Genomic DNA, 27,639 nt, shown 5'->3' on the forward strand with positions numbered 1-27,639 from the left:
CATGCCAGGAGACCTCAGTATGCCGTAATCGTAACCATCTTCAAAAAAACGGGATGTCCGACTGTGGTAACTACAGAGGAATCTCCTGGCTGTCGGCCACTGGGAAAGTCATTGCAAGAATCCTCCTCAATCGTCTTCTCCCTGTGGCTAAAGAACTCCTCCCAGAGTGACAATGCGGATTCTATTCACTAAGGCATACAAAGCGACAACTACAAGAGAAATGCAGGGATCAGCATCAATCCTTGTACACGGCCTTCTTTGACTTCACAAAGGCTTTTGACACCATTAACCACGAGGGACTATGGAGTGTCCTCCTCTGTTTTGGCTGTCCCCAAAAGTTTGTCACCATCCTCCGCCTGTTCCACGATGACATGCAAGCCATTATCTCCTGACCAACAATCCACCACAGACCCAATCCATGTCCGGACCGGGGTCAAGCAAGGCTGCGTCATCGCCCTAACCTTCTTCTCAATCTTCCTCACTGCCATGCTCCATCTCACACTCAACAAGCTCCCCGCTGGAGTGGAACTAAACTACAGAACCAATGGGAACCTGTTCAACCTTCGCCGCCTCCAGGCTAGATCCAAGGTCGTCCCATCCTCTGGCATCGAACTACAGTACGCGGACGACGCTTGCGTCTGCGCACACTCCGAGGCCAAACTCCAAGCCATCGTCAATATCTTCATCAGGATGTACGAAAGCATGGGCCTTACGCTAAACATCCGTAAGACAAAGGTCCTCCACCAACCTGACCCCGCCACACAGCACTGCCCCCACATCAAAATCCACGGCGCAGCCTTGGACAATTTGGACCATTTTCCATACCTCAGGAGCCTACCATCAGCAAGGGCAGACATAGACGACGAGATCCAACACCGCCTCCAGTGTGCCAGCGCAGCCTTCGGTCAGCTGAGGGAGAGAGTATTCGAAGGCCAGGACCTCAAATCTGGCACAAAGCTTATGGTCTTCAGGGCAGTAGTGATACCCACCCTCCTATCTGGCTCAGAGACATGGACTATGTACGGCAGACATCTCAAAGCACTGGAGAAGTACCATCAACGCTGCCTCGGCAAGATCCTGCAAATCCACTGGGAGGATAGACGCACCAACGTCAATGTTCTCGCTCAGGCCAACATCCCCAGCATCAAAGCACTGACCACACTCGACCAGCTCCATTGGGCAGGCCACATCGTCCACATGCCTGACATGAGACTCCCCAAGCAAGCGCTCTACCCGGAGCTCCAAGACAGCAAGCGATCCCCAGGTGGGCAGAGGAAACGTTTCAAGGACACCCTCAAAGCCTCCTTGATAAAGTGTAGCATCTCCACCAGCACCTGGGAATCCCTGGCCCAAGACCACCCAAAATGGGGGAAGAGCATCCGGGAGAGCATTGAGCGCCTCGAGTCTCGTCGCCGAGAGCATGCAGAAATCAAGCGCACAGCAGAAAGAGCGTGCGGCAAACCAGGCTCCCCACCAACCCTTTCCTTCAACCACTGTCTGTCCCACCTGTTAGAGTCTGTAATTCCTGCATTGGACTGTACAGTCACTTGAGAACTCAGAGTGGAAGCAAGTCTTCCTCGATTTCGAGGGACAGCCTACAATAATGGGAGGGGGGAAAACATAAAACAAAATTGCAAAAAACCATTCACAAACCCTTACATACTAAAATCGCTGAAAAATTAATAAAAATTTTAAACTTACCTTTTTTGCAGGTCTTCATACCTACCGCTGTTTTTGGGGCTGCAACGCAGGTTTTTCCCGCCCAGAATACGGGTGCGCCAAACGTCAAGACGTCGGAAATACGTTCAGAAATCTGTAAATATCCGAAATCCGGAACGGCCTCAGTCCCGATGTTTCCAGATTCAGGAGGTCGAACTGTATTAATCAAGGTTCTTACTCCTGATCACTATCCAGCAATTCCAGTTGGAAAATCTGAACGAATGTATAGGCACTGGATCAGTTATGACATTTTCACAAATTGACTAGCTTGCTGTCAGTTATCGTCTAGGCTCACACGTAGAATGGTCACTAGGATAATGTACTGGAACTCAGCCTGCATCTGTGGAATCAAAACTGGCGCTTTCAAAGGATGGTTAAAAAGGGGAAAGAGGGGTGGGGGGGGGGGGGCTGGCGGGTGAGCAGAAAGAAAAGTAATAAGGATTATAAAGAGGAATAAAAATCTTCAGCCTGAGCCTTTAATGTAAGCAAGGTCTCAGGAACCGATTTCCATTGTGTATGATCATTTGCTAAGTTTGTCCAATAACCTATTTGAATACATTATTCAGCACAAATGATGAAAATGATGCAGTCGGGCAGCTGAACTGATTCGTGGTGCACCCATTACCAAAAAGATTTGATCTAGCTGACAAGATGCATTAAAAATCAGATTCAAAGATCAAACATAGGATCAAATTTGATCTTTAAAAAGTATATATTTACTGCTCCCTTTCAACAACTGCAACTATTAATGGTTAAAATGGAGTCCCAGCACAGTTGAACACAAGTACTAAAAATGTGACTTGTGCTTTAATTTTACTTTCTGCACAAAGCTCTATTCTTTTTTGCAATACATCAAAAGTTCACACCAAAACAACAGCTCAGATTCCACTCGGTTTTATTTCTTTTATTTTTTTTTAAAAACCACACAAATGCAGCATCATTGGCATTTTTGATGATGTGTCCATTAATATGCTGTTTTATAACTAGAAGCCCTGAAGCCCTGAAGCCGATTGCACCCGTCACTCCTGGTCCCACTGCAGCCAAAGATAGGCCGAACAAAGTGGTTTTAATGAAAAAGCTTTGAGGAAAAAAAAAAGGCATGCACCTGAAACACAGATCATCTGTTCTCTTCACAGATGCGGATTGACCTACTGCGTGTTTCTAGCTTTTTCTATTTTGCTATTAATGAAAAGATTTATTCAGTTACCAAAATAGATTATATAAAATTCCCACCTTTAACTAATCAATGGTCATAGGTTAAACTATTAGTGAAAAATAATTTATAAACAGAGATTTTTTTCCACAATTAAATGCCTACTCATATATGAGCTAATTTCCCCTCTTCAAATGCAGTAACTTACACGAGGGTGCGGTTTCACTCGGCAGTAGATCAACCAAGTATCCATTTGTCACAAATAAATGAGACTGATCCGTGAAGCTGGAAGCTGCTAAGTATCTCGGGGCTAAGGAGTGGAAAAATATATTCCAACTACACTGCCCCCACTATTACCAAATTTAAAATCAGTTAATTCAGTACAGATCAGAGATCAAATTTATAAATATATCAAGCCATGCCACTAGAGTTGAACTATAATAAAAAACAAAGCAACTTGACAGATGCTAAATGTACAGTGTGAATACACTGCAAGAATCCTACAAGAACAATAGGGATAGTTTCAATCTGGCTTCTAGTGGAGCAAGCCACAATATAAAACTGTAGCATTGGTAGAAACTGGTAACTTTGACAGTCCACTAAAATAGATAAGAGAGTAAAGAAAAACCATGTGCGATGGGGCGCTCCAAAAGTCGGGTATAAAGTACGTTTGGGCAAAGAGGAGGAAGCTTTACCTTGTCGCGAGCTGTCCTATACTGGGCATGGATGTCGGCATGGAGCACCAGAAAAGACATGTCCCATTTCTCAGTCCCTTATCTTTGGGGGCAAGGGGGGAGGGATACATCAAACTAAAATTGTGCAATAAAATGTCTTGGTGAATGAATGAAATACCATTATTTTGCATCGAACAATGTTAAGTCACAGATTATCAAAGTTGAAAGGACCTTTTCAAAATTAATGCCCTCACCACCCCACCTCCGACACGCCAGTGAATATCAACTTTAAAAGGTAAATATGCTTTACCCTAGCCAATTCGCATAAAAAAAACATCTGCATTAAGGATATACATGACAGAGCATGGTCTAGTGGGTAAAAGCTGGATGCAGCAATAAACTATGCAGATCAGCAAGTCTCAGGTTTGCGCAGAGTTGGCTGTTCTAAACCAGGACAACATTGAGTCAAGTTCTGGAAACTCCTATGTCCCTGGGGTAATGAGGAACGTGGAAAAATAATTTTAAAAATGCATAGGGAATGTTTTCCTTTATTAGCTGAGACATAGAATTCAACCTTCACCATCTCCAGTCCAGATCCAAGACTACCCCAACCTCTGTCGTTGAGCTGCAGCACGCGGATGACATCTGCGCACACACAGAGGCTGAACTCCAGGACATAGTCGACGTATTTACTGAGGCGTACAAAAACATGGGCCTTACACTAAACATCTGTAAGACAAAGGTCCTCCACCAGCCTGTCCTCGCCACATAGCATTGCCCCCTAGTCATCAAGATCCACGGCGCGGCCCTGGACGTGGACCATTTCCCTTATCTCAGGAGCCTCCTATCAACAAGAGCAGGCATTGACAATGAGATCCAACACCGTCTCCAATGCCGCCTTTGGCCACCTGAGGAAAAGTGTTTGAAGACCAGGCCCTCAAAACTGTCACCAAGCTCATGGTCTACAGGGCTGTAGTAATACCTGCCCTCCTGTACGGCTCAGAAACATGGACCATTTACAGCAGACACCTCAAGTCGCTGGAGAAATACCACCAACAATGTCTCCGCAAGATCCTACAAATCCCCTGGGAGGACAGACGCACTAACATTACCGTCCTCATCCAGGCCAACATCCCCAGCATTGAAGCACTGACCACACTTGATCAGTTCCGCTGGACAGGCCACATATTTCACATGCCAGACATGAGACTCGACTTGCAAAGCAAGCGCTCTGCTCGGAACTCCTTCACGGCAAACGAGCCAAAGGTGGGCAGCGGAAACGTTACAAGGACACCCTCAAAGCCTCCTTGATACAGTGCAGCATCCCCACTGACACGTGGGAGTCCCTGGCCAAAAACCAACCCAAGTGGAGAAAGTGCATCCAGGAGGGCGCTGAGCACCTCGAGCCTCATCGCCGAGAGCATGCAGAAATCAAGTGCAGGCAGCGGAAAGAGCGTGCAGCAAACTAGTCCCACCCACCCCTTCCCTCAACGATATCTGTCCCACCTATGACAGAGACTGTGGTTCTCGTATTGGACTGTTCAGCCATCTAAGGATTCATTTTTAGAGTGGAAGCAGAAACCCTCATCACATTTAAAAAGTACTTGGATGTGCACTTGAAGAGCTGTAATCTACAAGGGTACAGATCTAGCACTAGGAAGGTGAGTTTAGACATAGAAACATAGAAAATAGGTGCAGGAGTAGGTCATTCAGCCCTTCTAGCCTGCACCACCATTCAATGAGTTCATGGTTGAACATGCAACTTCAGTACCCCCTTCCTGCTTTCTCGCCATACCCCTTGATCCCCATAGTAGTAAGGACTTCATCTAACTCCCTTTTGAATATATTTAGTGAATTGGCCTCAACAACTTTCTGTGGTAGAGAATTCCACAGGTTCACCACTCTCTGGGTGAAGAAGTTTCTCCTCATCTCGGTCCTAAATGGTTTACCCCTTATCCTTAGACTGTGACCCCTGGTTCTGGACTTCCCCAACATTGGGAACATTCTTCCTGCATCTAACCTATCTAAACCCGTCAGAATTTTAAACATTTCTATGAGGTCCCCTCTCATTCTTCTGAACTCCAGTGAATACAAGCCCAGTTGATCCAGTCTTTCTTGATAGGTCAGTCCCACCATCCCGGGAATCAGTCTGGTGAATCTTCGCTGCACTCCCTCAATAGCAAGAATGTCCTTCCTCAAGTTAGGAGACCAAAACTGTACACAATACTCCAGGTGTGGCCACACCAAGGCCCTGTACAACTGTAGCAACACCTCCCTGCCCCTGTACTCAAATCCCCTCGCTATGAAGACTGGGTAGTTCTTCCGACCAGCACGAACATAATGGGCCGAATGGCCTCCTTCTGTGTCGTAATTTTTCTATGGTTCTTTTTCTAAAACTTTCTGCTTTTGATTGCTATCCATACCACACAGGAAAGAATACATATTCAGAAGAAGCAGAGTAACAATTTAGCGTATTGCAAGTCTCAACACCAAACATAATTAAAAAGTAGTTTACGATTATATAAAAACAAAATAGGATTGCCTCAAGGCCATTTTCTTGACATGCATTTTGAATAATTGAAATATGTAGTGCTGAATAAAACATTTGTGCCCAGTAATGTATAGACAGGCATGTGACTATTACAAGAAAAGAATTGGGATTGGCTGTGATGGTCTCCACAGTTGAATATCCTGCCGACACTCACTGCCAAGACTCATGTGATGAGCTCTTGGGTGAAGTACTGGAGATTTCTGGCATCCTTCCCCCGCAAAATAAAAATCTGAGAGTGCGAGAAAGCGAGAGAGAGAAAATTGAGGGCGTAAAGGAAACAAGTGTCATCAGGCAGTACTCAATCCAGCACCAGTTCTACATAGGTAGTGACTTAAAGTAAGAACACCTGTCTATATGGAATCTGTTCCTGCTTTAACAAGGTTTCAGTGTATTCATCTGCTTATGTGTAAAAACAAACAGGAACACCACCCCAATTGCAGTAGAGATCATAGAGTAGAGAGAGAGAAAAAAACTGCAGGTCTTTGTAGTTGACAATTTGTTGTTTTTTTAAAAAAACCAAATGGGAAGTATGTCAGCAAGATTGGTATTTTGAATAATCAGACGTGTCTAATGACAAGCTTAAAATCAGACCTCTGGGATCTAAGCAACACAACTGAAGTGCTAAAAAAAAAATTGTTAAAGGTTGCACATTAACAAGTTACACTGTTTGCACTTCTGTTCAACATCTAAAAAAAAATACATTGACATTTGTCAGATCAGGCATTCAAAAATAGACTTCCATTTGCTGTACTTTGGTGAGCAAAGCAGTAATCACAAAAATAGTGTGAGAACCAACAGCAAAGGAAACCGTGCAATCCAACGGTAGGGTACAACTTCCTTCCAGTTGAACCCAATTGGTAGAAGTGCATTTAAAACTATTTTTGAACTTCAAAAATGATAAATGTTATCTTTGAATAATTGCTCCAGGATATGAAACACTACCTAGAAGCAGTTATAGATTGCCCTTTTTATCATTTACTGGAGGAACTAATAAGTTGGGATTGTTCTTGTAGAACACATTGGAGTAGGGTGCATAGGCTACAGTACATCCCACATTGTGAGCTATACTGATTGCTTGAGGATCAGGCAATGGTTGACCAAAAATAGGCAGCCCAAGACTGCAATTAAACTGAATAAATCAACACAAATAGCAGCATAACTCAGAATTCAGATTACAATCAGATTCTCAAGAGCACTAAAGCTGAGCATTGCAAGTCCCCATCCACCCCACCCCCACGCTTCCTTCCAGGAGGCAATCTCACACCAACTGGGCTGCTCACAGGGTGGAGAGAAACTTCATGTCTGTTTGAAGCAAAGGTTTTTTTAATAAAAGTGCTCAGGCTCTCGAGGCACTTTATAAACTGAGCGGTTATTTCAATGTTGAGAAAGCAGGCACTGGCACTCCAGCTCTTCAAGATTAAAAATAGCCACCGGGGATAGAGAAAGACTCATTGCATGCATGTGCAGGGTTTTACTGGTGACAGTCCATAGGACAATTCAGGTCTGAAAACTGCCACTGTAGAAACACAGCAACTACAAACAGAGTGTTATTTGGGAAATTGGGATCGATTTTGCAATGGATCAACTGAAACACTACATTTCTTCAGCATTTTATGATCGTAAACAAGGCAAAAACATCTTAAAGGTTAGCGTGCAGGCCAAAGAATCTTGAAGGACATTGATACAAATAGCTAATAACCAGTTATCTGGATTAGATCCAACAATGAGCTTACAAAAACCATATTTCTGCAGCCATAACATCGCACAAATGTTCCAGTCCCATCACAGCATTCACCTACTAAAATTCCAATCAAGGGAAATGTTACTTCAAGCTCACTGCAGCTTCCAAGTAACCGTACTTTGTATTCATATACAATCAGAAACCATTTTGGATTATTTTGTCACTTAAGACTTGTATGTCAGTGAGTTGTGACTTTTTGCACTCCAGATGTTCACTACTATAAGCAGGATAGAAATGTTAAACAGAATAAGTAATCTGCAACAGCTCACAATTTAAGGAGGCAGTGACCCAGCAGCAGACGGCCTTATTAACTATGCTTCAATAAACTACTTCCTGAGAAGTCCTTTCATTCAAAAAACCATATAAGAATTTGCATTTATGGTGCAGTTCCTGTTTACACGTTCTTTCCAGCTCCCTCAGCTCTCCCATTTCTTTTTTTTTGTTTCTTGCTAGCAGCACCAACCTGTCACTTCAAAGCCACCCTTTGTGCTCTACCTATAGAAGTTAGGTATGATTTCTGGCAAGTCATAAAACAATTACTGCCAAATTCTTGGATTCTCTTTGATTTCTAGGCTTGCCTTGAGGTTCAAAGCAATTGGTGAGCTCTTTCCTCAACATGTTATCCTGGGCATACCAATTCTTTAGACATGTTTTTTGAGAGATTCAAAAAGATAAATGCTTCCTCAAATGAGTATACTTTAAAGGTTGAAGGATAGGCATAAAGCTACTGGAAGTCGTGAAGGATTAGCATTAGTGCCTGGTGTACAATTGTATGCTGCATGAGTACCAATAATATAAATAAAATACTCATTCCTAATATGTAAAGCAATTTAAAAAAAAAACAGCAACAATAGCTCCACTAAAAATGCACAAGATAAAGTTCTATTGGATAATCTTTTCCAAAAGAACTAAGGCCCTTGAACCCTCAGCCAGCAAAAGTGACATGACTATTTGAAGGTAATGACAACATTACCAAGTTTGTGGAAGCTGCCAACTAGCTCTGCTGGAGTAATAAAATGTATAAATTATATAAAAGGAAATTTGCATTCTAACAAAATTACAGCTCAAACACATTAACGACACACTAAATAATGAAATACCATGGCCAGAATTCTCAATTTAAATAGAAACAAATTTCGGCCACAAGCTATTTGTGTAAAGGTTTGTGTTATAAATTGTTCAGTACAACAAAATATTTAGCACTTTGCATTGTTTCAACCATTTAGGTCAGCTTGTTCCCATGTAATTTAAAGTAAGCCAGGATGTTTTTGCAGTCTAATCATTTTATTTTGCAGGGGGCGGGGAAATTAAAATGATACTGCACAAAAGGTCGACCAGCACAAGTCCCATTTAATTTTTGTAGCTGCATCACTAAAGAGAAAACTGGAAAGTCTGTACATTTGAGTACCCACACAGGCAAGCAACTTGTGAGGTGGTTGGGGGAGGGGGGGGGGGGAGGGGGGCAAGGCACGGTGGGGAGAAAAGAGAAACGAGCTGCCAGACACATTTCCAGCCCAGGTTAACAGATTTTACACTCAAACAAAATCAACTCAAATAGCTTTTCTTATGCTATTTTTGCTTTGGAACAACTGTTGTGTTTACACACAAGACTATAAACCATTTCATTTGGAGCTCAAATAAAGAGAGATCTAGATTGAAGTACTAACAAAAGACAAACCAACTACTTGTAACCAGTTTCTGCTCTATGTAATTGAAAGAAATGCTCCAGGATAAACTCAGTGAATTTTGGTACCATGTTTCACTTTTTTTTTTTTACATTAAAACTTGGCACTCCTAGCCTCCTTATCTATGCTGCCATCTTTGTAGCATAGACATTTAGAATTTATTCCCTTCCCCCTGGCATCAGCACTGAACAATCCTGAGTGGAGGATTACGTTGTACTGGCACATAAGTGTGATGCAAGACACTTGATGAGAAGTGATGGCAAGAGAGCAAGTAGAGTGAAAAAGGAGAGAAAGGGGAAAGAGCAATAATACAATGGTGCGAAGGGGAAAAAAATTAAAGGGGGCAGGAGAGGGGGGAAAAAAATTGCATTTTTAATAGCACCTTTCATTGCTTTCAGTGCTTCACAGCCAATGAATTACTTCTGATGTGTCGTCACTATTGTTATTTAGGCAAACATAGCAGCCAATTTACATGCAGCAAGAATCCACAAACAACCATGAGATGAATAACCAGTTAAATCGGTTTGGATGATATTGGTGAGGAAGAAATGTTGGCCTGGACACCATCTTCTAATAGTACCACAGAACCTCTTACATCCATTTTAGCAGGCAGAAAAACTCAGGAGCACGTCACATCCAAAAGGCAGTAGTGATGCTAACGGTACTCCCAGTCAGTACTGCACTGAAGTATCAGTCTAGATTATATACACAAGTAGGAATTGAACCCACAACTTTCTAATTCACAAGCAAGAGTGCCATTAACTAAGTCAAGATCGCCCTTCTTCACAATCTTTGGAAAGGCCATGAAGACTGACAATTTAGTGCAGTAAAAAATGGAAGCTTTCTTGACTCCAACAAGTCGTCAAATAAAGTATTTTTCCACAAATAAAAGGACGTGGTCATTGTAGGGCATGACTTTGAAATATATTCCTTTAAATGCATTGGAGGTATTTTGTTCATTTTATCTAATTATATACAATTTTAATCTCTTTTACATCAATTACTGTTAGATTTTGCATAAATCCACTCAGCTTCATTACATAGTACTTCTACAGCATGACAAATGACAAAACTGGAGGGGAATAAAAAAAAAAACTTATTTGAGAAGTAAATAAATCATCCAGAAAGAAACCCCCACCACATCTCCACACTCATCACAGCTTCAGTTTCTTAAATGATACCAAGAGTTTTTTTTCCCCCCCTCGACCATCCTCCTGAAAAAGCTCCAGTCTTAAATTTGCCCATCACCAATTTGAACTTATGCCCCCTCTTCACAATTTAATTTCAAATAGTATTCTAGATTTGCCCTTGCTATATTGTTAAGTTAACAACATCTTGCACAGGAAGGGCTTGGGCATATCTAGCACATGTGGAATCTGCTCATCAACAGATCAACCTCAACGCCAAGATAGTACCAGGTTTTTACCTCCAATGCAAAATGTGAAAGGCAACGCTCTTGGTCCAAGATTGACACAATCCACAGAAGCTGCCTTTACCGTGCCTCACCACATTGCGTCAACCAACTATTCTAGCCCCAAAGCACACTTTTCAGTTAATCCCCATTTCCCCCCACCCCCATGAACCTTCTTATCTTTTGATTCCTCCCCAACTCAATTCCTAGCTCCCCTGCTAGCTTTCAGGGTTAGTGATTTTTTTTTGGAAGTCACCAGCCTTTGCCCTTTTAAAACCTAATCACATGTTCCTCATAAAAATCCAATCAAGACTAATCTGTCCTCTCCAACTATTACCCCAATACCAACATGGCTTTCCTCTCCAAGGTTCTCAAATGTGTTTCCGTACCCATCTCTCAAAACTGTTTTTGAATCTCCAGTCTGATTTCTTCCCCCCCCCCCCCCAAGGCTTACGGTACCAAGATGGCCCTAGCCAATGTCACAAACATTGTCCTCCGATTATGGTCCTCCTCAACTTATCTGCAGTGTTAGTTATGGTGGACTATTCCATCCCTCTCACTATCCAAACACAGTCAGGGCATCTTCAACCATGGCTTTCCCCTACCAGCGCTACATGGTCACCTTCAGCATCTCCTAAGGATCGATCCTAGGCCCTTTTACTTCCTCATCATAATGCTGCTCCACAGCATCATCCAGCAGCACGGGGTCAGTTTTCATATTCATGCAGATGTTGTCCAACTCCACCCCTGCACTCAACAATCACCTCTCCAACAGCAAAACATGGATTAGGCAAAAATTACCCCAACTTAATATCAGAAAAAAGCCCCAACCCCCTCCCCCTCGAGAATATCTGCCCTATTGAAAACGGAATTCATTTCCCTCCCTGGGCTGTCTCCCAACTTTGTCAACCCATTTGAAACGCCACATCACATCAGAAAGACTGCATGCTCTGCACCTCCACCCCCAAAACCCTTGTCATTTCTAGATTTGATTATTCGAATGCCCTCCCATCCTCCACAAAATCCAATTTGTCCAAAATGAAGACACCTATAACTTTTCCTGCATCAAGTCTTATATGCCCAACATCACCATTCTCACTGACATACAGCACAATAAATTGAAATTTCTCATCCTAGTCTTCCAAACCCCCCTCCCCACCACAGTCATGTCCCACCCTATTACTATAACTTATTTAGGCTTATATCCCTCCCCTCCCCTTGCTTAAACCTCTTCACCTCTACTTCTCTCCTCTTTATTAGCTTCTTCAAAACTCTAAGCCAGCTTTCACTCATCCCTCAAACCTGTTGTGACATACAATGTATCATCAATTTACATTCATAGTGCCTCAGTGTCAGCCCTGATTAACAGCAACACTCTTGCCTCGAAGTCAGAAGGTTGTGGGTTCAAGCCCCAAGCACATAATCCAGGCTAACACTCAAGGATGGAGGGAATGCTACACAATTGGAAGGGCTGTCTCTTACATTTAAAACAAGTGTGCCTGGTCAGGTGGCTGTAAAAGATCCCATGGCATTATTCACAGAGCAGGGCTACACCTCCCCACCTATTCACCTGCGGTCCTGGCCAACAGGTATCCCTCAAACAACACCACTAAAGTGGAAAATTATTTGGTCTTTCAGCTCATTGATGTTTGTGGGACCTTGTGCATAAATTGATTGCTGCATTTCTTACATTACAACTGCGACTACACACAAATAAAACAGTTCTTCATTGACTGCTAAGTGCTTTGGGACTTGGGATATCGGACATCATACGGTTGTGAAAAATATCAAGACAAAAGATCCAAATTGTTAGTTTACAAAGCGTTTGAATATACTTCAAGGGTGGGTGGGAGACAGTATAAAAAGTGAACAACAAAAATGGAAGCAGCAGAATTAGGGGAACTGAGTGAAAGTGTGGTTAAAAAAAAAAAAAAAAGTTTTAAGGTGCAAGGCTAAAGGATTTAAGGAAAATAATTTGAATGTTGGGGCTTGATGGCTAGAAATTTGGTTAATAGTCTCTTATTTCATTTGGTAGAAACTACAAGTAAAATTGAATCAAAACAACTTGTTCAACTGGCCTAGAAATAGATTAAACAAAAATTCATGGTGACCAGCAACAAGCTTCACAAAACATTTGAATTAAGCGATGCTCAAAAACGCAGCACTTTTAAAATAAAGATTTTGCACAAAGTGTTCAATTATTTCCTGAGCTTCCAAAACTTCACCTATTCAGTTAAATCCAGAAGCTCTGCAAAGACAAGTTCCCTTAAAATAGAAATGTAACTGTAGCATAGGATTCCAGTAGAAAATCTCCCTCACAATAAAAAGGTCAGTGTAAAAAGTCACAATTTATGCATGTTCCCAAAGTTCTTTTCGGAGACTCACCAATTTGGGTCTCTCAGCAGAAGACTTACAGATGGCTCTGTCCCCTGCCAGGCCATCAAAGCAGGGGATCTGCTCAGTTCCTGCTCCTGGGTGCCAATTATTGCTTACACGAATGGCAGCTTGTCGGCGACAGATCCATGGAGACTACTTTTTACTGGGACAAATAACACTCCCTTTCAGAGAGCAGACTTTAATAGGTTGATAAATATTCATCTTTTAACATCAAACACCAAAATGCAAAACTAAAAGTATGCCTCTCCTTCCCTTCCAGCAAAAACACCAAGAAAAACATGTAAATTCCTTCATAAGTGAAATTCTCAATTTAAAAATGTAGGAAGAGATAGTGGAGAAATACTTAAAGCTTTTTTAAATAAACAGTCTTCCTTTTTCACCACAGTCACATTCCTAAGTGATTAGCAGATTTGCCATAAAATTACATCTATTAAAAATCTTGCTACAATTTTTGGAATCCTTTCTGAAAATTAATTTGATTAAAATGACTAATAGTTTTAAAATTTAATCTTGGTATTCTAACATCACGTATGATGTAAATAAGAAATATCACATAGGCAGAATATTTACCATACATTCATATGCAAAGCCTTCAACTGTGGAATAGACTGCCATCTAGTGCAGTGAACCTCAACTCGATGCACACTTTCATGAAATGAGGCAAAATCCTGAATTAAATCAGAGCAGAAGGTTTGACAGGAATAGAGAACAGAGAGTTCTCTCATTTCAGTTCATTTTTAGGCCATGGGTGGTGGTGGCAGGTGGGGTAGTAAGGAGTACATTTTATTAACACTCGACATCATTTTTTGATTTTAATTTCAAAAACAATAAGCATTTAGGAAAATACTTTTTGACAGCTTTACAGGAGGAAAGGCATACAAAGCTTCCCCAACCCCCACACGGTACACTATACTGGCTATCAAGTTCATCAAAATGTCAAATCACTTGCCTACGCAGGGTTGCTCAAGCATATCTTAGTGAGGGTAGTAGTCTGTTGTTTGTTGGTACACCATTTAAGATATTTCTTCAAATCTCATTGTGAACATGCCAACAATCAAACTCAATTTGCAGTGCATCCATATCAGTCGGACTGCACTGTTTTATGCCATCCAAAACAGCCTCAATACAAAAAAGGAGTTATCAGATGGCTACTGTAAATGCCCCAGTCACAAACCAAAGCCATTTAATTAAACTCAAATAGCATGTACAAAAGACATCTCAAGTCTCCATCTGAGTTTTAAAAACACAACAAAGGGACAGTTCTGGACAGGGCCAATTGTGAAAGGAACTTGGGGATGTTTTTCTCTGTAAAGTTGAGAGATTATTTTACTAAATTTCCATTATAAATTAATGAGAAAATGGGAAGTGAAAGAATCTCAGTCCTACGGTCTGCACATTGAAATTTTTGTGCACAGAATGATTTACTCTGCATCTGGCTGCACTCTGCTTGATCTGGGCACACTTGATGGCTGCCAATGGAGTGCCCAAAAAGGGAAAATGTTCCATCTACAGTACTGGCATTCCTCACTACGATTAGCACAAATATTACATGGCTCATGTAGTCTGGTGAAAACCCAGATGGTTACTTGGCATTTGTGGAAGAGCTCCAGGAGTATGCACAGGAAAAAAAAGGGGCAAGAGAAGGATGACAATTTAAAATAAAAAAGTTTGTTGTGGCAACATTAACACAGTATGTGCCTCCAGACTTCCTTCAAACCCAACTACTCTACTGAAAGGCAAAACTGCAGATAATGGAAATCTAGAACAAAAACAGAAAATGCTGGAAACACGAAAATCAGTCCACGTCACAACAGTACCATACACCCTTCATTAGAACTCATTTGTTCTCTCCATAGATGCAGGCTTGACCTGCTGAGTCTATCTTGCAATGTCCATTTGTGTTTTTAAATATTCTTAGCCTACCACAACAGGCACCACGACACAATCATCAATATAAAATTGCATTTTAAGCATCCTCCTGATTCAGGTCTAAAAAAAGATCATTTTGCTGATTCATTCTTCACGGATCAAGAACACAGAAATAAGCACAAAAAGAACCTTGTCAGATCTCCAGACAGCACAGTTAGATGCTACAGAATACAAACCATGCTTTTACTAACTTGGTTGCAAATACTTTAAGAATCGAAATCTGCACCACCACATAAATAATCCATTATAGTTGGAACGTTAGTCAATGCCTGCCCCAGTACATCATGTGCGTGATTTTATAAGGATCATTACTTGTAACAAACAATATCTGGTCGGCAGCACCATGGACTAGACAATATAGTTGTCCTGTACCTACTCTTCATATCCTTTACTATTGAAGTTACAAATATAACTTCAACATCTACATCCCATTCCCACCTATCACAACCCTAAATCTTTTACTACCTTTGAACGTGTTAACCTCCACTTAGAAACCAATTGCGACTAAAGTTCCCTGCTGATGGGTACAGATTTAAAGTGTCATAACCCGTCTTTTCTCTTTATAGATGCTGATGGTTTCCAGCACTGTGTTTTTATTTTGAATACAGAGCTTGCAGTCAATGAACAAAAGAGATAAATCAGAGAGACACTCTCAAAACACTAATTACACCCATCAATTTAAGAAAAAAAAAGACCACTATTGCACTGGTCAGACATGTCATACCACTAAAGGAATACGCCATGATAAAGACACAAAAGGGCGGTATCCTCAGGTTTCACCTTAAAAAAAAATCATACCCACTTCCAGGTCGTAAGTGTCAGGAGCCAATACCCAATAAAGTTATGTTTCGACTGCTCAGCTTTGGACGTACAACGATAACAAGTCACCTCTTGCAAAACAGTACAAGATAAACTTTTGATGGCTAAGTCCAATATGGGGTCTTTCCAAATCAAAATCCCTTAACATTTCACAGCAGAAAAGTCTCAAGCTTGGCAGCTACCCTTAAAAGAGCACCCTTCTACTCCATTTCAGTTAGAGAGAAAAAAGCCCTGTATTACTGAAAGTTAAGAAAATCATTTCACACAGGTAAAATCTTGAGTGAAAATAATGGTGCATTTTGAAATCCCTTTGCTAGCATTTTGCCACCAGAAGTTATATACACACCATATTTCTCAACAAAGTAAAGTAAGAGATTGAAATGACTTTTTCATAAATATCAGTTGGCATTTCCCATAAATAAATTAGGGACTAACATTTCTTACAAGATGACTTTGAAATAACTGCAGAAGTGGAATTTAGCAGAAGTAAACTCCAGAAGTTCAGTCATATCAGGGTCAGTACAGGTCGGTCAGACGAGATGTTAAACCAAGAACACATCTACCCGTTCAGGTGAACAGTAAAAATTCCTATGACCCTATTCAAAGGACAGCAGGGTAGTTTTTCTGGTGGCCTGGCCAATATGTATCTCTTAAGAACACCACCAACACAGATTATCGCATTGTTATGCAAGTAAATGCAGCAGCCAATGACTACTCTTCAAAAGTAATTCATTGACTGAAGCACTTCAGGGCATCCAGAGGACATCAAAAGTGCAATATAAAATGCAAGTTTGCTTGTTCTTCCTGTAGGTGACTTTTACACTTTATGTAAACAGTACTGTAACTTGAATATAAAGGATTTTAATGCAATTAACACTTCCATTTCTGTAAAGTGCTACAATAGCATATATACAAACTTTAAGTTACTGTGTTTAAGGCATTTGAAATACTAGAAAATGAAATATTTTGTTAATTTTATGAACCCTCTGTCAGAGTTGTTCTATTTTAGCAAAATGGCAAATGTAACCCGACAGTCACGGAGACCGAGAATGTACTGTTTCATTGAGCAGACCTCCGAAGATCAGACACCTTTTTCATTCCCAGGAGAGCTAGAAATGCCATCCCAAATAGCAATTATCTCCTTTTTCATTTTCCTTCCCTCATTACATAAGAACATAAGAATTAGGAACAGGAGTAGGCCATCTAGCCGCTCGAGCCTGCTCCGCCATTTAAAAAGATCATGGCTGATCTGGCCGTGGACTCAGCTCCACTTACCCGCCCGCTCCCCATAACCCTTAATGGTTAAAAATCTATCTATCTGTGATTTGAATACATTCAATGAGCTAGCCTCAACTGCTTCCTTGGGCAGAGAATTCCACAGATTCACAACCCTCTGGGAGAAGAAATTCCATCTCAACTCGGTTTTAAATTGGCTCCCCCATATTTTGAGGCTGTGCCCCCTAGTTCTAGTCTCCCCGACTAGTGGAAATAACCTCTCTGCCTCTATCTTGTCTTTCCTTCTCCCTTCAGAAAGGTTCTCCCACATTTCACAGTCTATTTTTCTCTTCCTTTCCTCTTCCCAAAATCATCAACTCTGTCATTCACCCCCATCCACTTGGTGCCCAGGAGCTTCTCCCTCTCGGCAGTATCATTCTCCCTCCATTTCCCGCTTCATAAATCTGCTGAAAGAAAATCAGGAGTATCTTCCCTAAAAACAGAAACTTGTGCACATATTAGTTATTGTTATTTATATAGTAAAAAAAGCAGGTTTCCTTGTACAAATATTGGAGCCCCAACTGTGTACATTTTTCTAGAAGTCCCAGAACCTAACAAGTATTCCCACTTCTGCTTCTACTCACCCCCACCACCAATGAAACTCCTTAAGATTCAACTACTCAAAACACTCTGTGTTCACCTCATATTCTCCCTACACAAACTTGGTGCAAAACTCCACCCTCGTTAAGCCCTGCGCACCCACCATTCCGATGTTTGTCAACCTTTATTCACTGTTCATCTCAATGCCAAAATCTTTGTCCTCCCCTACAAATCCCCTTCAGGGTTGTATGCCATCCTAACTCTGCAACTTGTCTCCCTGCCATAACCCTTCCAACCCCGCTTTCCTATGCCTTAGAGCTCTCTCCCTTTTAAAAACCTTCTCAAAACCTACCTTTTTCCTTCGCCGTGATTTCAACCAACCTACTACTGCTTGGTTCAGTCTCTGATATGTGAAGTGCCTTGGACCTACAAAAGGTATTCGACAAATGCAAGCTGTTGTAAAGCCAGCCTTTGACATATGTTTATTTTTGAAAAGCTACCACAAGCTGCATATGTAATTGGTTAACATACAAATTGTTTTTCTGTCACTTTCAATTTTATAGGTTGAAGACAGCAGCTCGGCTCACATTACATGAGAAAATTATATCAGGTGTTATTTATCAAGGTATACAACACCAACAGAGGTCCTTTGACACAAGTTCAAAAGTAAAGAGTTAAGTTACCATAACAAACAAGAGTGAGTGTAAAGCAATCCGTCTCAGATTTACTGTGCTATTGTATTCCTCCAAGGACTTCAGAATCAATTGATAATTAATCAAGCATGGCTACAATCTAATTTAACTAACATGGGATGTTAAGTACCACATTTCATAAAATGGATGTGTGAATGAATGAGTGAACAAACAAATGAGTATCAAAGGCTCTCTGATCTTACCATGATGCCTTAAGCCAGTACAATTATTCTTTCCATTATGTATACATATGAATTGAGAAGCATGTGATTTTACCTAAACAATGAGTCAAGCAGTTGTCACAGAAAGGGAACATTCCACTGTTGGAAGTATAATGATGATTTGACCTAGCTGCAACAGTTTGCACACCCAGCCCCTTCAATGAAATGTCTGAACAACACTTCAGATCAAAGTTAAAATTCTTGAAAAGCCATTTTCCTCGCCACACACTGAAATTAAGTTAACCAACAAGCAATTTTAATAAAAGTATTAGACTTCATTTTCTTAGATTGACTTATGCAGAAAAATTAAGCTGTGACACGGTAATATTTGTCTTCGACGATCCCGTTGAGCAGTCCCCCAAAATTATTAAACCGATTGCAGAATAGGGAAAGTGCGGCTTGTAAAAATAAAAGTAACAGGCTCAAACTGAATTCCGAAAAAGACACTGCAGGATTTGAAGAAGATACTCTCTCTTGCCAAAAAGGTGCACTAACTTTTGAAGGTTGATAGAAGGGAGCGTTAAAATGCTGCATTTTGATCAAGTGTAGTTCTGACATTAAAAACTGTTTGTGGGGCTGGGGCTGGGGCGGTCTGCTGTTCCTGGTGGGCGGCTTCCCCCACCACCCAGTGAGCCCAGTCTCCCTATCGCTGCAACACACCGGCACCCGGCGGGACCGGTCTGGGCGCTTCTCAAAACCAAGCACCGGCAAAAGGAGGCAATGCACCAGTTTGGAAACAGTCCTCGGACACTCCGGCAGATTATCTATCCCTCTCCCTCACACACACACACACAAAATCCATTTATTGTATAAAGTAAACCCGCTCTGAGCCAGTTATAAACTGTCATTAACCTTAATTCACAGTTATATCAACGCATTAACGGCGCACACCGAGCAACCTCAGCTCAGTGTACTTTGCAGAACAGGGACCAGTCCACTCAAGCCAATTCCAACTGTGCAAAGTGCACAAGATATTAAATTATACATAAAAATCGTAAAGTCTACCAAGCTGTGGGAACATTGCTGACACATCCCCATCATGCGTAAATTGACACTTTACGAAGCTTTACATCGCGAACAGTTCCAAGTCTGACTGAGGGGTTGCTTTCAAACACGTTGACCTGTCTTTTGCAGATTCTAAGAGACCGGCTGAGGTTATCCAGTTTTCCTCGGAATTTCTGGTATTTTGCATCCACATCAATAAGCGTGGATGGGAAAAGTTTGGGTTTGCAGACAAGTGTGCTTTTAAATGCAATGCTTCCATTCTTTCGCGCCTGTATTTGTTGGCCACTACCGCACTTCGCACAATTTTAACAAAAAGTTTCCAACCACAAGTGGGTGTAAAGTATAAAGCTGACGAACCAAATGCAAACTGTGCTTAGGCTGTTTGCATTTATTTAAAATTAGGTAACGAAAAACAACTCGCTAAGATTTACAGAAAATGCCCAGTTACAGTCCCAGGTTATCTCAAAAGCAGAAATCACAGAACAAACCGGCAACAAACGCCTCAAGTAACAGGCACTTTGTGCCACCATCTCAAAAACACACGCAAACCGAATAGAATGATTTCAATGATTAATGTACTCAATCCAGTACTTGCAAACAAGTTTGTTTTAAAAAGATCACTGCTGCCAGTTTAATGTGAGGCTGCTCTCGGTACCCGAGACACGAAGCCCAAGTGCAAAAGAGGTTGCATCGCGACAGCAGTACATGGAATAACGTGCCAGCACCAAAACAGCAAGATTTAAAACTTACTGCACACACAATTGCCTTGCTGCAATGTTTAAACCCACCCAACTCCCCGGGGGACTGGTTCAAGACACCTGAGCATAAAATGAAGGCTAAAGGGTTGCGACCCGCAGCAGTAAGGTAGAATTCAACAGAAAATACAACCTTTAAAATAAAGACATTTTTTTTGTTCCTGCACTGTTTCCTTACCCCGCTTGGGTCTGGGGAAGCTGTCGTGCAAGTGGAAGACGACTTTCTCCACAAAGTGCTGAATATTGCTGTGTTCCGGACCCCTGACAAAGACCATCCAGTCGTGGGTGAAACCTTCAACCGTGGGTTTTTTCCGAACCTGGGCCCGATGGCCTAGCTCCAGTTTAACCTGAACAGCGGCACACTGAAACACAGAGAGAGAGAGAGCATTAAAATCAAAAGGGAACAAGCCTCGGCGCCGGGAGCCAGCGGCGACAGGAGCGGCCAAAGGCGCCAGGCTGCGAGCCCCCTCCCTCCCTCCTGTACTGTACTTATGGAAATATGGCTGGTTATTGCAATCCGCACGCATGTGCCAACAAAACTCCGGGCAAAAACGCTGTCAGCTTTCGGCCACTCCACGCCACAGAAGCACGGGGCTGCCTGGCCGCGGGTTACTTACCGAGGCGGCCATCCTCGGAGAGACAGGCCTCAGAGCCAGCTCATGCAGAGTGGAGAGTTGGTGTGGGTGTTTGGTGTGAGAGTGCAGACGGAGCCCCCGCCTATGGCGGACATTGTACACTCTCTGTCTGTGTCTGTCTGTGTGTGTGTGTGTGTGTGTCTCTGTCTCTTATTACTGACTGAGAGGGAGTCCGGCCGCACCGAGCATGCGCGCTTCTCCTCTCTCTCTCCCAGACAGACAGCAGCCTGCAGGATCGTGGGGCACCTTCAATACTGGATACATTCAACTCTCCCACTGAGAGCCAGAGAGGGGGACAGCCCACATTTACACACACCAATACAAGGGGAGACAGAAACACAGCCCACTTGTACACACACCAATACAAGGGAGACAGAAACACAGCCCACATGTACACACACCAATACAAGGGGAGACAGAAACACAGCCCACATGTACACACACCAATACGGGGGGAGACAGAAACACAGCCCACATATACACACACCAATACAAGGGGAGACAGAAACACAGCCCACTTGTACACACACCAATACAAGGGGAGACAGAAACACAGCCCACATGTACACACACCAATACAAGGGGAGACAGAAACACAGCCCACTTGTACACACACCAATACAAGGGAGACAGAAACACAGCCCACATGTACACACACCAATACAAGGGGAGACAGAAACACAGCCCACATGTACACACACCAATACGGGGGGAGACAGAAACACAGCCCACATATACACACACCAATACAAGGGGAGACAGAAACACAGCCCACTTGTACACACACCAATACAAGGGGAGACAGAAACACAGCCCACATGTACACACACCAATACAAGGGGAGACAGAAACGCAGCCCACATGTACACACACCAATACAAGGGGAGACAGAAACACAGCCCACTTGTACACACACCAATACAAGGGGAGACAGAAACACAGCCCACATGTACACACACCAATACAAGAGGAGACAGAAACACAGCCCACATGTGCACACACCAATACGGGGGGAGACAGAAACACAGCCCACATATACACACACCAATACAAGGGGAGACAGAAACACAGCCCACTTGTACACACACCAATACAAGGGGAGACAGAAACACAGCCCACATATACATTCACCAATACAAGGGGGGGGGGACAGAAACACAACCCACATGTACACACACCAATACAAGGGGAGACAGAAACACAACCCACATATACACACACCAATACGGGAGGAGACAGAAACACAGCCCACATGTACACACACCAATACAAGGGGAGACAGAAACACAGCCCACATATACACACACCAATAAAGGGGGAGACAGATACATAGCCCACATGTACACACACCAATACAAAGGGGAGACAGAAACACAGCCCACATGTACACACACCAATACAAAGGGGAGACAGAAACACAGCCCACATGTACACACACCAATACAAGGGGAGACAGAAACACAGCCCACATATACACACACCAATAAAGAGGAAGACAGATACATAGCCCACATGTACACACACCAATACAAAGGGGAGACAGAAACACAGCCCACATGTACACACACCAATACAAAGGGGAGACAGAAACACAGCCCACATGTACACACACCAATACAAGGAGGAGACAGAAACACAGTCCACGTGTGTACACACCAATACAAGGGGGAGACAGAAACACAACCCACATATACATACACCAATACAGGCAATGCACATTTACAATACAGACACATATATTCAAAAACAAGCATGCTTTTTGTACAGGCAGTGAGAAGCACAGTACAATCACATCGTTAGTTTTATTGCTGTGAAAGGTGGAGCTGGAAAGTGTACAGATGGAGAAAGCCAGAAGATAAACTTTCACTGACAATAGAAAGGACTTGACTTGTAAGCTATATTTGCAGGGATGAATAGAAAACATAATCCCCAGTGAAGGGAACGTATGATTATCTTATAGAGTGGAAAAATACACAGCAAGTCTATATGAAGAGAAACGTCTGCATGGTATCTGTGATAAAGTCACGCCATGTGGTCAGTTGTATTTGTGGAAAAGTGACACCAGGAGTGTGCAGTTGGTAAAAAAAAAATTCGAAATCGGATTTATGACGATAAAATCCCAGAAATAAACGAATTCCTTTTTTTATTCGAGTTATTTTTCTTTCCATTTATTCGCCTTAGTTCACAGCACACAGCATCGGAAGTGTGCGCTGCAATTTACACATCATTGGCGCTACTTGGCCAACGGGGGGCGTCATGTGGCCGATGGAGGAGGATACACATCGCATATGAGTTGGTTTCACAGCACCGGAGAATCAAACAAAACAATGCATATTTACAATGGGTGGGAATGATAAAATATATTGAACCTGTCATTAGATGAATAATTGAAATGTAATTTTTTTACGTGAATTACTGCAGTACATTTCTTATTGAATGATTCCAATACCGGCGATAAATCTGACGGATTTTAATCGTTCATGGGATGTGGGAGTCGCTAGCAAGTCCAGCATTTATTGCCCATCCCTAATTGCCCTTGAGAAGGTGGGGGTGATCCACCTTCTTGAACCGCTGCAGTCCGAATGGTGCAGGTGCTCCCACAGTTCAGGAGGGAGTTCTAGGATTTTGACCCAGCGACGATGATGGAATGGTGATATATTTCTAAGTCAGGATGGTGTGTGACTTGGAGGGGAACTTGCAGGTGATGGTGTTCCCATGCGCCTGCTGCCATTGTCTTTTTAGGTGTAGAAGTTGCAGGTTTGGGAGGTGCTGCCAAAGAAGCCATGGCAAGTTGCTGCAGTGGATGGTACACACTGCAGCCACGGTGCGGCGGTGGTGGAGGGAGTGAATGTTGAAGGTGGTGGATGGGGTGCCAATCAAGCGGGCTGCTTTGTCCTGGATGGTGTTGATCTTCTTGAGTGTTGATGTAGCTGCACTCATCCAGGCAAGTGGAGAGTATTCCACCACACTTCTGACTTGTGTCTAGTAGATGGTGGAAAGGATTTGGAGAGTCAGGAGGTGAGACACTCACCACAGAATACCCAGCCTCTGATCTGCTCTTGTTGCCACAGTATTTATGTGGCTGGTCCAGTTATTTCTCTGGTCAATAGTGACCCTCAGGATGTTGATGAATGAAAGGCCCTTCACAATCTAGGAGCACTGGAACATCCAGATACTAGTCATACAACTGGTCATCTGAATCTGGACATAAACCTTATCAAAAGGTCAACAAAAGAGTTTCAGAAAATTTTAAATGGTGCTTGTAGTTGTATATGAAAGGATTCCTCTCGCAGGTCGGGGTGGCTCACGATGTTCCAGGGACCCGCGCTGCTCTTTTATCCTCCCGACCTGCGGTGGTGTCCTCTCACAGGTCAGGGTGGTGGTTAGGGAATAAAAGAACATCATGGGCCACATCGACTTGCGAGAGGACACCACCACAGGTCGGGAGGATAAAAGAGCATACCACGGCAGCTTCCAGCACGAGCTGCTACAAGTGTGCGATGGCTTCGAAGTGGGTGACTGGGTGATATCATCAAAACCTAGGTCGCCGTCTGGAGCGTGGGTAGGAACATTGGCAGGGCCCAGGTACAGCGGAGGAGCAGGAAGGTCGGGGCGGATGAGCGGTGATAGATTGTGGCGGAGGTGCGGCGAATGTTGTTGTGCAGGAGGAGCGGTGAGAGATCGTGGCAGAGGTGCGGCGACTGTTTGTGGTGGAGGAACGGCGAGAGATCATGACGGAGGAGCGGTGAGAGATTGTGGTGAAGATGTTGCAAATGTTTGTGGCAAAGGAGCAGCAAGAGATCATGGCGGAGGTGCAGCAAATGAGGGTACAGGGCCCAGAAGAGCCGAGGGCCCAGGGGTAGCACGGGCCAGCCCACACTGCGATATGTGTGCGCACTAGGTCCGTGCAGCAGAGCAGGTCTCCAGTCATCCTAGTTAACCCTTGCCACTGGATAAAGGCCTAGCTCTGTCAAGCCCGTGTGGTCACCACACATTAAAAAAATCCACGCACAGGCATTTTTCATCCCTTCAATTGGAGTTCAGGACTGGAATATCGGGTCCTTCATTGAAATGTCTGTGAACCCATGTGGAAGCAAGTCATCCTCGTTCGAGGTACAGCCTATGATGTGGATGATCAAAGGATTAAATCAGATCGAATCAAATCAATAGGCTACAATTCAGAGTTTGTAAAATAGGAGAACAGCGAAGAAATGCTCAAGACTATCTTTTTAAATATAATCTATTATATGTGTTTATTCTCCTGATCCATCAGTTACTTCATCCATCTGTTGGTACAAGAAGGTAGTTTATTTATTTCTAGCCACACTGTATGTATGGGTGTTGATTTACTGAAATAGGGAGTAGTGCCACTGTGTAACAATCTTCACCGTCCAGGCCCTTTTGGCACATGCATATACTAAATAAATCCTGACGCCTAAAATGACATTTATAAACATTGCCTGCTTTTAATTGTAAAATCCAAATATTGAGCAAGGTATATTCTTTAAAACCTTTGTCGCTTAGTTTGAACACGTTGGCTACAAGAACTAATTGGCTGCTTTTTTGTTAATAATACAACACATTTATATTTATTTATATTCCTTCGACACGTCAATACATCGAGAACTATGGAAGACAATCTATTTTAAGTAACAATTCTGCAACATAACATTCTGCATTCTCAGTTATTATTCCTGGTGTAGCCATTGTACTTAAATCAGTGCTTAATAACTTTGTAAAAGCTCTTTTGATTATGTTAAACTTTTATTATCATGTGCATCAACATGCAATATGCACAAACCAGTCACAAGCTCAGAAAATAAATAATATTTATATAGCACCTTTCATGTCCTGGGGGCCTCCCAAAGCTCTTTACAGCCAATTAACTACTTCTGATGTGTAGTCCCTGTAACATTGTAGACAAATGAGGCAGCCAATTTGAGCTCAGCAATGTCCCAAAAACAGCAATTGAATTAATGATCAGTTAATCTGTTTTGGTCATGTTGGTTGAGGGATAATTGCTAGCCAGGGCAGCTTTTTGCTTCTGTTTCACAAGGGGAATCCTCTGCTCTTAGAGTAGCGCCATGGATATTTTACCTCCACCTGGCTAGGCAGATGGGTCCTCGGTTTAATGTTTCATCCAAAAGATGGCACCTCCAGCAGTGCAGCACTTCCTCAGCATTGGAGTGTCAGTTTAGATTATGTACTCAAGTCCCGGAGAGAAGTTTGAACCCAGGAATGTCTGACTCTTAGAGGTGAGAGTGATACCATTGAGGCTTAGCTAACACCATAGATAACAAAAAGCACTCATTTTACAAATTATACAATCACAGAATTATAGAATCATACAGCACAGAAGGAGGCTATTCGGTCCATCGTGCCTGTTCTGGCTCTTTGGTAGAGATATTTAATTAATCCCATTCCGCTGCTCTTTCCCCATAGCCCTGTATTTTTTTCCCTTCAAGTATTTATCCAATTCTCTTTTGAATGTTACTATTAATTCTGCTTCCACCATCCTTTCAGGTAATCATCATCATCATATCATCATAGGCAGTCCCTCGAAATCGAGGAAGACTTGCTTCCACTCTAAAAGTGAGTTCTTGGGTGATTGAACAGTCCAATATGGGAATTACAGTCTCTGTCACAGGTGGGACAGACAATCGTTGAAGGAAAGGGTGGGTGAGGAGTCTGATTTGTCGCAAGCTCCTTCCACTGCCCGGGCTTGCTTTCTGAATGCTCTCGGCAATGAGACTCGAGGTGCTCAGTGCCCTCCCGGATGCTCTTCCTCCACTTAGGGCGGCCTTTGGCCAGGGACTCCCAGGTGTCGGTGGGGATCTTGCATTTTATCAAGGAGGCTTTGAGGGTGTCCTTGTAGCGTTTCCCCTGTCCACCTGGTGCTTGTCTGCCGTGTAGGAGTTCCGAGTAGAGCGCTTGCTTTGGGAGTCCAGATCACAACAGCTCAACGTGTAAAAAAATTTTCCTGATGTCACCTCTGGTCCTTTGCCACTCACTTTAAATCTGTGTCCTCTGGTTACTGACCCTTCAGCCAGTGGAAACAGTTTGTCTTTATTTACTCTATCAAAACCATTCATAATTTTGAACACCTCTATCAAATCTCCTCAACCTTCTCTGCTCTAAGGAGAGAGCAGCTTCTCCAGTCTCTCCACTTATCTGAAGTCACTCATTCCTGGTACCAATCTCGTAAGTCTCTTCTTCACCCTCTCCAAGGCCTTGACAACTTTTCTAAAGTGTAGTGCCCAGAATTGAACACAATATTCTAGCTGAGGCCTAACCAGTGTTTTATAAAGATTTAGCATAACTTCCTTGCTTTTGTACTCTATTCCTCTATTCATAAAACCAAGTATTCCATATGCTTTTTTAATAGCCTTTTCAACTTGTCCTGCCATCTGCAAAGATTTGTATACATACACCCCCAG

At 42.7% G+C, this 27,639-nt stretch overlaps 1 protein-coding gene across 3 annotated transcripts in view; it reads right to left on the minus strand.

The window, feature by feature from the left end:
- The window catches only part of mllt3 (MLLT3 super elongation complex subunit), a 191,137-nt gene extending 169,700 nt beyond the window's left edge, over positions 1–21,437 (minus strand). Inside the window, exons 1-2 of one of the 3 annotated variants that reach the window (XM_070881003.1) lie at positions 21,185–21,437; positions 20,746–20,929 (exon numbers count right to left, since the gene is read on the minus strand). In XM_070881003.1, the coding sequence (XP_070737104.1) occupies positions 20,746–20,929; positions 21,185–21,196 (196 nt within the window). In that variant the 5' untranslated portion in view covers positions 21,197–21,437. Of the gene's footprint in view, positions 1–20,745; positions 20,930–21,184 lie in introns of those variants that run through there. The other 2 variants (XM_070880984.1, XM_070880993.1) reach the window with 2 other exon arrangements.
- Positions 21,438–27,639: the final 6,202 nt, after the last annotated feature.

Source organism: Pristiophorus japonicus, chromosome 1 (assembly GCF_044704955.1).
Source record: "Pristiophorus japonicus isolate sPriJap1 chromosome 1, sPriJap1.hap1, whole genome shotgun sequence".
Taxonomy (NCBI): Eukaryota; Metazoa; Chordata; class Chondrichthyes; family Pristiophoridae; genus Pristiophorus; species Pristiophorus japonicus.